The sequence below is a fragment of the Apodemus sylvaticus genome, chromosome 19, assembly GCF_947179515.1.
Source record: "Apodemus sylvaticus chromosome 19, mApoSyl1.1, whole genome shotgun sequence".
Lineage (NCBI taxonomy): Eukaryota > Metazoa > Chordata > Mammalia > Rodentia > Muridae > Apodemus > Apodemus sylvaticus.
Window position 1 is genome coordinate 10,551,989 of NC_067490.1, and position 12,560 is coordinate 10,564,548.

At 52.7% G+C, this 12,560-nt stretch overlaps 1 protein-coding gene across 6 annotated transcripts in view; it reads left to right on the plus strand.

Moving 5' to 3' along the window:
* Col18a1 (collagen type XVIII alpha 1 chain) overlaps positions 1-12,560 on the plus strand; it is a 113,283-nt gene that overhangs the window by 97,709 nt on the left and 3,014 nt on the right. For 4 of the 6 annotated variants that reach the window (XM_052163224.1, XM_052163221.1, XM_052163222.1 and 1 more), the window contains 15 exons: positions 259-321; positions 637-711; positions 1,105-1,131; positions 1,347-1,400; positions 1,779-1,853; positions 3,650-3,718; positions 4,067-4,109; positions 4,827-4,889; positions 8,436-8,479; positions 8,788-8,916; positions 9,361-9,505; positions 9,589-9,662; positions 9,946-10,077; positions 11,132-11,164; positions 12,016-12,264. In XM_052163224.1, the coding sequence (XP_052019184.1) occupies positions 259-321; positions 637-711; positions 1,105-1,131; positions 1,347-1,400; positions 1,779-1,853; positions 3,650-3,718; positions 4,067-4,109; positions 4,827-4,889; positions 8,436-8,479; positions 8,788-8,916; positions 9,361-9,505; positions 9,589-9,662; positions 9,946-10,077; positions 11,132-11,164; positions 12,016-12,264 (1,275 nt within the window). The remainder of the gene's footprint in view (positions 1-258; positions 322-636; positions 712-1,104; positions 1,132-1,346; positions 1,401-1,778; positions 1,854-3,649; positions 3,719-4,066; positions 4,110-4,826; positions 4,890-8,435; positions 8,480-8,787; positions 8,917-9,360; positions 9,506-9,588; positions 9,663-9,945; positions 10,078-11,131; positions 11,165-12,015; positions 12,265-12,560) is intronic. The other 2 variants (XM_052163225.1, XM_052163223.1) reach the window with 1 other exon arrangement.

Sequence of the window (12,560 nt, forward strand, 5' to 3'; positions counted from 1 at the left end):
TGGGCTGTGCTCTGGGTGTACACAGGGCAGCAGTGTAAACTTGGGTGGGGACAGTCACTGTCCTTGAGGATGTGATGCTGTCAGGAAGATAATGGGGTCTGGAAGGCATAACATGGTGCCTTGCCACCTGCAATTGGTCAGGACTCTGAAGGGGTGGCGCAGGACCAGGGGGCAAACACAGGCCAAGGGATATGGGAGTCCCGGGGACTGGGGAACATTGGATCACGGATCCTCCTTCCAATCTGGTCGTCACTACAGGGACCTGCTGGACCGAAGGGTGACCTGGGTTCCAAAGGCGAGCAGGGTCTCCCGGGGCCCAAGGTAAGGGGCTGAGGTGGGGTGCCTTCTGTTCATTTCTCAGGAACCAGAGTACAGCCTTATTGCTGCACAGACCTGCTACAGGCCAGATATTCTATCTTACAGAATATAAGATACCACCCCACACCTAGATGATGGCTCTTGGGGCAGGCTGGGCCCTGTGGATATTGGGATATACCATATCTGTTACTCTAACCTAGAGGACTCTGGTCATAAACTCCCCATACTAGTCCAAGACCCCCTTGCTGCTTCTGTTTGGGGGGTATCTGAGGCCCACTGGCTGATCCCTGATCTGTCTCTCCTGTCTTGCCATTCCAGGGTGAGAAGGGAGAACCAGGCAGTATCTTTAGCTCTGATGGCAGAGCCCTGGGCCACGCCCAGAAGGGAGCCAAGGTGAGAAGGAGTTTGGGGTTCCCTAATACTGTGAAGCCTGTGCGTGCGTGCGTGCGTGCGTGTGTGTGTGTGTGTGTGTGTGTGTGTGTGTGTGGTGTTCCAATAGAGAGGCAAGATCATGACACATTCAGACCTCTCCTGAACGGGAGTCCTAAGCTTTCCATAGCTCGAATCTATCCTTTCTTTGTTTGCTCTATGCTTTGTAAGTTGAAAAATCCATCTGTGCCTTATGCTGGACCTAGTCCCTAATGCTAATGTCCGTCCTGTCCTGCTGGCGTGGTTATCAGCCTTGGTTGTCAGCCTAGCACATCCTCATGGGTGCAGCAAGGACTCTGGGAGGCAGTGTGCGAGGTTAGCCACAGCTGCCTAACATACCTCTGATTCTCTGCTCAGGGAGAACCAGGCTTCCGAGGACCCCCGGTGAGTAGTGCCCTTCTTGTGACACTGAGTTCACAGCCCAGGGTTTGTATCAACTGCAGCATTGAAAAAAAACACGGGGTGGGTTGCGCCTGATGGCAACAGGGGTTCCCCAAAGATGGCAGTCCTTGTCCTTTCCTGGGGTGGCCCTTCCCTCCTCACTAGGAGGCTCTGCCCATTCCTCGACTCATTGTTTTTGTTTTTGTTTTTCTCTGTAGGGTCCTTACGGACGACCTGGGCACAAGGGTGAAATTGGCTTCCCTGGACGGCCGGTGAGGATTTGGTGGCTTTACAAGTGGGACCAAGTGGGTGGAGAGTGCTTGAAGGCTACAGAGGGCTAGACCTTGGAGAAAATGGACAGCTGCCCCTCCTGTCCATTCCTCTGATACAGCTATCATACCTATACGTCCAATGTCTTAATATGTATCAGAGGTGTACTTGGCTAAGAGAACGCCTCATCTGACACCCAATAGGAGACCCTTGGCAAAGAGGGGGCTCTGACCTGGATCCTTCTAGTTGGTATCCTGCCCCTCCTAGCTTCTGGGCAAGAGCTAGATTGGAGCTGGACTGTGAAGCCTTGGCCATGGGAAGGATGGGGCTGTGTACAGGCTGTCAGTGTCCCAGAAGGCCTGCTACTCTGTCTTGCCCAGGGTCGTCCCGGAACGAATGGCTTAAAGGGAGAGAAAGGGGAGCCCGGAGATGCCAGCCTTGCATTTGGCATGAGGGTAAGTGTCCTGTAATGGTGAATGGGGGGCAGCTTGGAACACTAGGGAACAATATGGCTAGCAGGGCCCTGCACCTCCTCTACTGAGCCGTTTCAGGTATCTGGTGATGATAACCAGACATGTTGGTCCTGACAGGCACACTTTGCATAAATACTATATAGGCATACTCACAACTACACGTATGCAAACATATCTGCATATTCCTATACCAGGAGAGAGAACCATGGGACGGAACCTTATGATATCCCTTCTCTGGATCCATCCATATAGCTTTATACCTTTTAAACCGTGTGCTGCCTCAGGGACTTCAGGATTTCTTGTTTCATGGCATCTCCTGCCTTTCTACTGGATGCAGCCACCTAGAGACTCAGGGACTTCCCCAGAGTGATTGTACCCAACCTGTGGCTCCTGCCTCCCACCTGCTTTGCCCAGAGCAGAGATGGTCACGGAAACCCAGATATAAGTACTTCAGAGAGTTCGCACTCCTGATTGGTTGTTGCTGCTGTGGGTTTCTCATGCAAAGCAAACTACAGAGTTTGCAGAGCTGCAGGACTGGGGCAGTCACAGACCAGTCACGTCCACCCCAATGCAAAAGACTACCTCTTAGATTTTAGCCTCAGTTATGATTTTTTTAAAAAGATTTATTTATTTATTTTATGTAAGTAAGTAGTACACTGTCGCTGTCCTCAGACACACCAGAAGCAGGCATCAGATCCCATTACAGGTGTTTGTGAGTCGCCATGTAGTTGCTGGGAATTGAACTCGGGACCTCTGGAAGAGCAGACAGTGCTCTTAACCGCTGAGTCCTCTCTCCAACCCACCAGTTACGATTTTTAAAATCAGGTTGAATGCTGTTCTTCATTTTTTTTTAATTTATTTATTTATTATATGTGAGTACACTGTAGCTGTCTTCAGACACTCCATCCAGAAGAGGGAGTCAGATCTCATTACGGATGGTTGTGAGCCACCATGTGGTTGCTGGGATTTGAACTCGGGACCTTTGGAAGAGCAGTCGGTGCTCTTAACCACTGAGCCATCTCTCCAGCCGAATGCTGTTCTTCATGAGGAATGTATCCCTCAGTCTGAAGTGCCAGCAAGGACACATGTTCACAGCTGTCCAGGGGAAGGCAGACAATGCAGGGTGCCCTCCTGGGATGAGGAAGCCCTAGTCATGCCTGTTCCTTGCCTGGGTCCTCGGAGCTTACACAGAGGCTCTTCACAGAGGCAGCGTGTGACTGTTGGGAGTTTGGGCTAGGCTGTTCCTTCCTCTGAATAAGTAAAAATAAAATTTCATTTATTCAAGTCAAAGCCTTCTTGTGTGAGCTGGCTCTGAGCTTGCAGCTAGCAATCTCAGGAGAAGTAGTACTTCGGTTATCCGCAGCTCGGGCGACCCTATGTGGCTCAAAAGCGCCCTAGCCGGGACACAGGCAGGGTTAGCTGGTGGGCACGTGGGCCAGAGTCAGAGATGCGTTCTTGGTTTTTACATCCTCAAACTCAGTCAAGCCGGCGGTGGTGACGCACGCCTGTAATCCCAGCACTCTGGGAGGCAGAGGCAGGCGGATTTCTGAGTTCGAGGCCAGGCTGATCTACAGAGTGAGTTCCAGGACAGCCAGGGCTACACAGAGAAACCCTGTCTCAAAAAAAAAAAAAAAATCCAATAAACAAACAAACAAACAAACAAACAACCTCATTCAGCTTTCTGATTCAACTGCTTTTCAGCCCATGTCTGCTCCTCTAGCCTACACTGATGGCTTAGCTATGACCTTGACTAACCAGAGCTTTCTGTCCCTCCACAGGGAATGCCTGGCCCCCCTGGGCCTCCAGGTCCCCCAGGTCCTCCAGGGATGCCCATCTATGACAGCAACGTAAGCCGCCAGAGACTCATTCTATACTGGCTTCTCGCCTTCGCTATTCTTGCTGGCCTTGGAATCGGGTCTGGGATGGGTCTGTTGGGTAGGCTGCACTGGGGGCCAGGGGATGAGTTGTGATCCCACACGGGAGGGGATCTTAACCACTGAGCCATCTCTCCAGCACCCAGGATTCTTGATCTAGACCCTGCCCTTACTTCAGAGTTCCTATGGAAAGGGTGCTGATTGGGCTCTGGGGAGGGGCCCTGGGACTTCTTGTCTTGGGGACTCTGGTAGTCTTGTTTTCTAGAGCGCTGACCCTCCGCCCACACTTCCCCTCTCCCCTAACCCACTTGGTATTTGTAGGCATTTGTGGAGTATGGCCGATCTGGACTACCAGGACAGCAAGGTGAGGACCTCGGGGCTCGCAGTGCGTTTGGAGGTTTGGGGTGGTAGGAGACGGCAGCAGGATAGTAACGTCAAACTGATTAGGAAAACGGAAGCTGCGGGCCTTGACTCTCTGCTAGCTCTGAGTATCTTGTTCCTGAATACCTCTTAGCTAGGCCGTACCTACAACCTACTACTTCTTTTTTTTTTTTTAAAGTTTAATTTACTTATTTTATGTATGAGTATACCATTGCTCTCTCCAGACACACCAGTAGAGGGCGTCCCATTACAAATGGTTGTGCGCCACCATGTGGTTGCTGGGATTTGAACTCAGGACCTCTGGAAGAGCAGTCAGCACTCTTAAACGCTGAGGAGCCATCTCTCTAGCCCCCGTACCCTACTTCTAATAGCACACGCATCTGGCGTGACGACTGTCCAGGGAGTCTAACTGGGGTCACTGATGCTGGGGGTGACCACCCAAGATTTCTTGGCATGGGTGCAGGAACAGTCCCACACATCAGTAGGTGCAAAGGGCAGTGGCTTCCCCTCCCCCAACATACGGCTTTGTTCCCCTCCCCCCAACACACATTTCCTCCTCCTGAGCTCTAATTCTGGTTGTGCTGCGCCACTCCCATCTCCACAGCCTTTCTGTGGAGGCCGCTGTGCACAAACAGTAGCCAGGGTTAGGGACACTGGTGGGAGGGGCTTTCCCTGATAGCTTTGGGGCTTCTCCCTCCAGGTGTGCCGGGGCCTTCAGGACCAAAGGGTGACAAAGGAGAGGTGGGCCCACCTGGGCCACCAGGTGAGCATGTTCTGTACCGTCCAGGTGGAGGGTTGTTGGGTATAGCCAGCTCCAGAGCTGGGGACCGGAGTCCTTGGGGTGCTAGACACCCACTATACTATGGGTGCTGTCCAACCCTCTGGGGGGACAAAGCACTTTCTCAACTTACCAAGTCTTGATTCGAGCTGGATATAGGATCCCCAGTCAGCCTTTCAGCTTGGAGCTAGGGCAGAGGTGGGTAGGGCATGCCGGGAAGAGCAGCCAATGGGATGTCCCTGTCACCCTGGGATGTCCCTGTCACCCGCTAGCTGAGAGATACAACAAGCAGGGCTGCTCTTCCCAGTGAGCATTGAGCATTCCCTGGCAGCACCCATGTTAGCCTGACCGACCTCCACCAAGAGGATCTAGGAAAGCTGGGAAAGAGTTGAGAAGCCTCATCTGGGTGTTGGTGGCGCACGCCTTTGATCCCAGTCCTCGGGAGGCAGAGGTGGGAGTATCTGAGTTCGAGGCCAACCTGGTCTACAGAGGGAGTTCCAGGACAGACAGGGCTACACAGAGATACTGTCTTGAAAACCATACCAAACAAACAAACAAAAGCTGAGGCCATCCGCTCACCTCAGCCCACAGACGCGTTGGCATGCCTGTGCTAGTGGGATTCTGCTACAGCAAAGCAAAACCACACTGGAGCCTCAAGTTCTGCCCACCATGAGTACTCACCGTGTGTGGCATTATAAGGAAGACATGGCCACTTGAACAAAGAACCAGGCAGAGATAGAGAAAACCTGGTACCTAGGCCTCCTGGGAAATAGTCCCCAGGCTGGGATCAAGACTTAGAGAGCATCATGTCCCAGACCTAAAAGGAAAGAGAATCATCTCAGAGAAGAGGGGTGTCTGGGTAAATCTTGGGATGCAAGAGTTCAGAGAACTTGGGGGCATGAGCCCTTGAGACAGTGAGGGTGAGCTGGGAGAGGCCATCTCGGCACCTAGCCAGTGGAAAACGAGAAAGAGCAGCTCCCCATGGAAGGGCACAGCAATCGTCTGGCACGCGTGGCACTGGAGAGTCCAAGAGAAATGGCAGTCGAGGGCAAAATGGCTCCGTTTGCAAAGCTAAGAAAAGATTTGCCGTGCTTCCTACAGTCAGAAGATGCCCAAGAAAGCTGGAGAAAGGAGTGAGTGAAATCAGGAGACCCCGCCTGCCCGAGTGCTTCCGAACATCAGAGGGGGTGGGGTGGGGCGCTCTGATGTTCCACATCAGAATTCATGCAGGATTCCACGGCTAACTCTGCCCAAAGAGGGCAGCCTGAGCATCCAGCAGCCTGGGGCGCAGTGCAAGCCTCCAGGGAGAGACAAGCAGTCCCAGAAGGGGCCGGGAAGTGGGAAACAGCTGACCACGCAGCAGGAAGGATCCAGGCTGCACCGCCATAGGCTCAGACTCTCTGGAGCATCTCTGATGTTTAGCCGGGGTCAAGGGTGCAGACGAACTTTCCAGAGCCAGGAATGTGCAGCTGGATGCCTGACGCAAGATAAATAACAAGAATACAGAAGAAAGCTTGATGTTAACCGAGACAAGGGAGAAGAAACACAGAGCGGGGAGAACTGAGGAAATAAAATAGATTTAAACTCAGGCTTTCAGTGGCTGAGCCTGGGCACTTCTGTTGGCAGTCAGGACGGGAGTGGACTGGTTGCCCAGAGAGACACAGGGAGACCCCCTCCATTAGGACGGGCAAGCTCAAAGGTGGAGATGGAGAGAACTGTCCCAGGAGAAGGGAGCTAGCGATGGCCAGCAAGGTGTGCCACAGACAAATGCGTCTGTGACCAAGTGCATCTTGGGAAATATGACCGGGAATAGAAAAGCGCTTATCTTGCTCAAAGTCGATCTGCCAGGACAATCCAGGAACTGAACTCACTCGCCTACAATAGCAGAGCATCAGGATACAGAGGAAAATGAACAAGAAAAAAAAAGGCCATTGTATTAGGGTTTTATTGCTGTGAGCAGGCACCATGACCAAGGCAACTCTTACAAGGATAACATTTAATGGGGGCTGGCTTACAGGTTCAGAGGTTCAGTCCAATATTATCAAGGCAGGAGCATGGCAGCATCCAGGCAGGCCTGGTGCAGGAGGAGCTGAGAGTTCTACATCTTCATCTGCTAGGGGAAGACTGGCTTCCAGGCAGCTAGAATGATGGTATTAAAAGCCTACACTCACAGTAACACACCCACTCCAACACAAGGCCACACTCAGTGACTCACCTCCTCCAACAAGGCCACACTTCCTAATAGTGCCACTCCCTGGGCCAAGCATAGACAAACCATCCCAGCTGTTATCTGAGAATTGAACTTGGAGACAGAAGGGTTCAGCCGCTACCAATGCTTGTCTGCATCATCTCTGGCCACAGGCTGAGCACGAGGACCAATCCCTGCAGGCAGAAGCAGGTTCTGCAGGCTTAGCGGGAGGCGGTCTTGTGAATGTAGAATAAGAACCCTGGTGAGTGAGCATCTGTCTTGGAGGACTGGTCCAGGCAGCTTGCAAGTCAAAGGAGAAATAAAAGACCCCTAAGGCAGTCTGGGCTGGGGATGCTGGTGAGGCCCGTCTTAGAAGCCTGTCACAGGGTCCTGTAGGCCATGACCTAGCTCTACAGAGGTCCTAGGATAGGGGCTGCAGCTTAGGTCCTGCTAGTGACAGCTGTCACCTCCGATCCCAGGTAACACACCCGTAAGATGGCTGGGCCGTGCGGGGTCACTATTCAGGACTATCTTATATAGTGGCAAGAGGCCTCCGAGACAGTAATTCCACAAGGCAAGGGCTGCAAGGAGGGCAGCAACAGGCAAAGGTGACCAGAGCTTGCTATCCTTGAAAAAGTGAATTAACTACTTTGTTCACAGAATTTCAGGCCTTAAATGCAATGTTTCTGCACCTTCCGCCCAAGGTACTAGAGAAACCAAACACCACATTTGATGAGAACAAGAAGGTGATTTAGAGACAGAAATAAATAAAGTTATGTTTTATTTATGTATGAAGTAACAAAGACGAAGAAAGATTAAGTTACTTCTCCCAAGATGCCAAAACAGCTCCCCGTCTCTGTAGACAAGTCAACAAACAGGAAATGGCTCAGAGGAGGAGCCCTGGGCCTCGCTGAGACCTTACCCCTGAGGGGACAGGACCAGGCTTCTTGAAGCCAGAGGCCTAGGGGAAGAAGCCAGTTTACACAGCAGGACTTTAATGCACACCCCCCATGAGGATCTGTGGGTGACTGTCAGGATGAGGGAGCACATCTCTCCAGGCCACAGGATGGAGCGCGATCAGAAAAGCCAATGGCCAGCCATGAACTTTCATTCGCAAATGCAACTCTGAAACAAAACAAAACAAAATAAAATGACCAACCAAAAACATTAAAAAAAAACCCCAAAATTAAAAAAAAATCCATTCATGGGGAGTAAATTTAAGAAAACATGCAGTCCTTACACAAATCGAGGAAGGCAGACGGGGTGAGCGAGGGGAGCTTACGTAGTCAGTAGGGTCTACTGTCATCTCAGTACGACCCTAACCTCCCTTCCCTCCCCTGCAGGGCAGTTCCCTATTGACCTTTTCCACCTGGAGGCTGAAATGAAGGTAGGTGAGGTGGTCGGTCCAGTCGGGGGTGAGGTGGTAGGGGACGTGGATGTCTTGATTGGGTGGCTAGTGTCCAGGCAGGTGCCTTTGTCCCTGCTGAGAAGTGTCTAGTCACATTGAGCCAAGAAGCCACTTTCTCCCAAGAGGAACAGTGAGTGGCCTTTTGGTAGTGTCCTGCCATGTGGACGCTCACCATCGTCCCTGTTGGGACGGGGGTGGGGCAAGCTCTTAAGGACCAAGGAGGTACCCATGACTCATGGGGTCCATGCCAACTTATAATCCTCATCTGGCTCTGATGACCATTTTAGGGGGACAAGGGAGACCGAGGGGATGTGGGACAGAAGGGAGAGAGGGGAGAACCTGGGGCTCCTGGCGGTGGATTCTTCAGCTCAAGTGTACCTGGACCCCCTGGACCCCCTGGATACCCTGGACTTCCGGTAAGCCCGAGTGCGCCACCGCCCCACCCTCCCAGGCCTCCAGTAGGTGTCCCCACGCTGAGCTTGGGCACAGTCAAGGGGCACATTGTGCTTGTTTGTATACCAAGCTCAGCTGCCCGAGACCCCACGTTATTAGCCTCTCTGTGGGCAGGAGGCTGGGTGGGCACGTGTGCGTCTCAAGGCTGTTCTTTTTAGCTTTCCCAGGGGCGGGACATGCCATCTGTCACGAGGACTCAAGGGAACCACGGACCTAGCTTCTGACTGGATCACTGGGGAGCTTTGGGGCTGTTCCTTTGTCCCAACCATATCTTCAGCAAAAGGGGTTCTGTGGTAGACAGGGCTGTACAAGTCTCAAAGGCTTCTACCACCTCTGGGGCTATGAGCAGATGTGCTCCCAGCCCAAGGCATGCAGGGTACATTGAAGGGCTTCTTTGTTGTTCCTAGGGTCCAAAGGGAGAGAGCATTCGGGGCCCACCTGGCCCTCCTGGCCCTCAGGGACCTCCTGGCATTGGCTATGAGGGGCGCCAGGGACCCCCAGGACCCCCAGGACCCCCCGGCCCTCCCTCCTTCCCTGGTCCTCATAGACAGAGTAAGTAAGAGAGAGGGGAGTGAGTCTGGGTTCCTGAGAGCTGCCCATGTGGTCAGGAGTTCGCAGCTTGATTTCTCTTGTAGCTGTCAGTGTTCCTGGTCCTCCGGGCCCACCTGGCCCCCCAGGTCCCCCAGGAGCCATGGGTGCCTCTGCCGGGGTAAGTGTCCAGCTGGCCAAGGTGTGACAATCTGGAGTAGGGGTGGAGGGGCAGATGGCACATAATGAAGCCTTCACCATCAGTCCGCTGGGTGCAGAGATTGGTGTCTGTGGGACCCTGGAGTCCCCAAGGTGCTTACCTCTATAACCTTCACTCCCCTTACTTGGGGACAGCCGGATGAAGAAGGGTGTCTACCCAGAGTTTCCTTCTGGCCTCCTGAATCCCGGGAGTTCTGGGTGCTCTGGGCAGTGGGACTCATATTGGACTTGGGTTGGGATTGCAGCAGGTGAGGATCTGGGCCACCTACCAGACCATGCTCGACAAGATACGCGAGGTGCCTGAGGGTTGGCTCATCTTTGTGGCCGAGAAGGAAGAACTCTATGTTCGCGTTAGAAATGGCTTCCGGAAGGTGCTGGTGAGTTCTCTGGGGACCCTCTTCCCTCTAGTGTCCACAGCAAGGATGGAAGGATTTCTTTAAATCTTTTACAGAGTAAACACTTTCAAAATTAGTAAGTGGGTTCCTCTGCGCTTTAAGGGTAAGCGGTAAATGAACATTTTATTACTTATTTGATTATTGCTAAGACTAAAGGCCCAGCATGAGGTACCTTAAGGGTGGACTGGGTTTACTCGGGCTCATGGTCGCCTCTGCTGTCAGGAAGCCAAATGGTCCCAGGGTTCAAACATTTAGAGGCCAGACTCTGCTTACAGCAATATAACATGAGGTAGGGTCCTAACGCAAGCCCCCAGGCGGCTCATGGCCGATGTCCTTATGCTATCCTGTAAGGGGCTATGATGGGATGAAGTATCAGGGCTCATCTTGGTACCTTGCTGGCCTCGAGATGCCTGTAGGCTACTGATGCTTTGTGTCCTAGTGTTACGCTATAGAAATACCACGGTGGGGATGGCCGGGTGGCTCAGTGGGTACAGACATGTGCCACACAAACTTATCAACATGAGTTTGATTTCCAGAACTCACAAAAGGTGGAAGGAGAGAACCAATGCTTCCAACCTCCACACACACCATACCATGTGCACATATATATTCATGCATGTGTGAACATGCATATACACATGCACATATATACATAGATAGATACACACACACATACATACATACATACAATAATAAATAAATACCACTGTGATGAGTATCCTCAGGACTGGAAGGATGACTCAAGATGAAGGACTGCTGGATACCAGTTTTTAGGTTCCGGGCCTGTGAGCCTGGCAGTCCTGTCCTGCAGTTCCTTCCTGTCTCCTAGCCCTTCCATCTGGCCTAGACCAGTCTGTGGTATCGACTCTAGGTCTAACCAGGACCCACTGCTCACTTGGAGCCAAAGAGTGTGGGGCGCAGTCACAGCCCTCTTTGGACAGGCCTCTTCCAGAGGGAGGGGCTGTGGGCAGAGGGCGACAGATGAGAGGCCCTGGCCCTGAAGTGTGCCGGAATAACCCCTGCTGTTACCTTTCAGCTGGAGGCCCGGACAGCCCTCCCGCATGGGACGGTAAGGAGCCTTTTCCCTCCGTTCAGCTGTTAGAAGGTAGCCTCGAGCAGGGGAAGGCCAGGACTTAAGTCAATGCCTCTGGACCCACATTGGGACTGAAAGTCCAGGGAGCATCGTGCTTTGCTCTTGGCCTGTTGTGGTAGTCTCTTTCCTCCACACCACAGTGAGTGGGGCCATCTCCAGGCAAGGGACCTTTGTCTTAGGGTTTTATTGCTGTGAACAGACACCATGACCCAGCCGGTTCTTATAAAGGACAACATTTCATTGGGGACAGAACATTTCAGAGGTTCAGTCCATTATCATCAAGGCGGGAGCATAGCAGCGTCCAGGCAGGCATGGTGCAGGAGGAGCTGAGAGTTCTGCATCTTGTTCCAAAGGTAGCTAGAAGACTGGCTTCTAGGCAGCTAGGACAAGGGTCTTAATGCCCACACCCACAGTGACACCCTTCCTCCCTCCCACAAGGCCACACCTACTCCAGTAATATCACTCCCTGGGCCAAGCGTAGAAAAACCATCACAGACCTTGGAGGGTACTTTGGGATAAATATGCTTGCGCGTGAGATGGGGAGTAGGTAAATCCAGAGCCGGCCTCTCTCAGTGAGTTCAAAGGACATGTGACAGCTGACTAATACAATGTGGGGCCTTAGTTTGACCAGCATTCAAGAACCCTGAGGAGGCTGTGGTGACACAGAACTATCTTCCTGGCTCAAGGCTGTACCTAAGAGTTCAGGGTATAGCTTCCTTCTAACCACCTCAGGCCCAGCCCCATCCCGCCTGAAGGCACAGAATAGACAGAGGAAGGGGATGTCCCGGTGAAGAGCTACTCCAGGCCTTCCGTGTATCCATTCTTAGGGCAATGAGGTCGCTGCCTTGCAACCACCATTGGTACAGCTTCATGAGAGCAGCCCGTATACCCGGAGGGAGCACTCCTATTCCACGGCACGACCCTGGCGAGCAGACGACATCTTGGCCAACCCACCACGCCTGCCAGACCGCCAGCCTTACCCTGGCGTTCCACACCACCACGGTTCTTACGTGCACCCGCCACCAGCGCGCCCCACCACCTCACCTGCCCATACTCACCAGGACTTTCAGCCAGTGGTGAGTGTCCAGGATGATGGGTTGTGTGTCCATCCAGCCCCGGGTCTGAGCAGGATAGAGGGAAATCGCCTCAGAGCTGCCAGAGGGAGTACTTTGGATAGGGGATCTATGGGTAGGTTTTTCAATTACATGGGCTGCTCATCATTTAGGCCAGGGACTTGCCTTTTCTCTGGTGACTTAGTGGTTATCAGTGAAATCAAGCACTTAGGAGCCAGTCTCTACTAATCTTTAATATGGCAAGAAAAAGTGTCTCTGTCCTACAGAGGGTGGGGCAGCCAGGGACAGGCAGTTGCCCT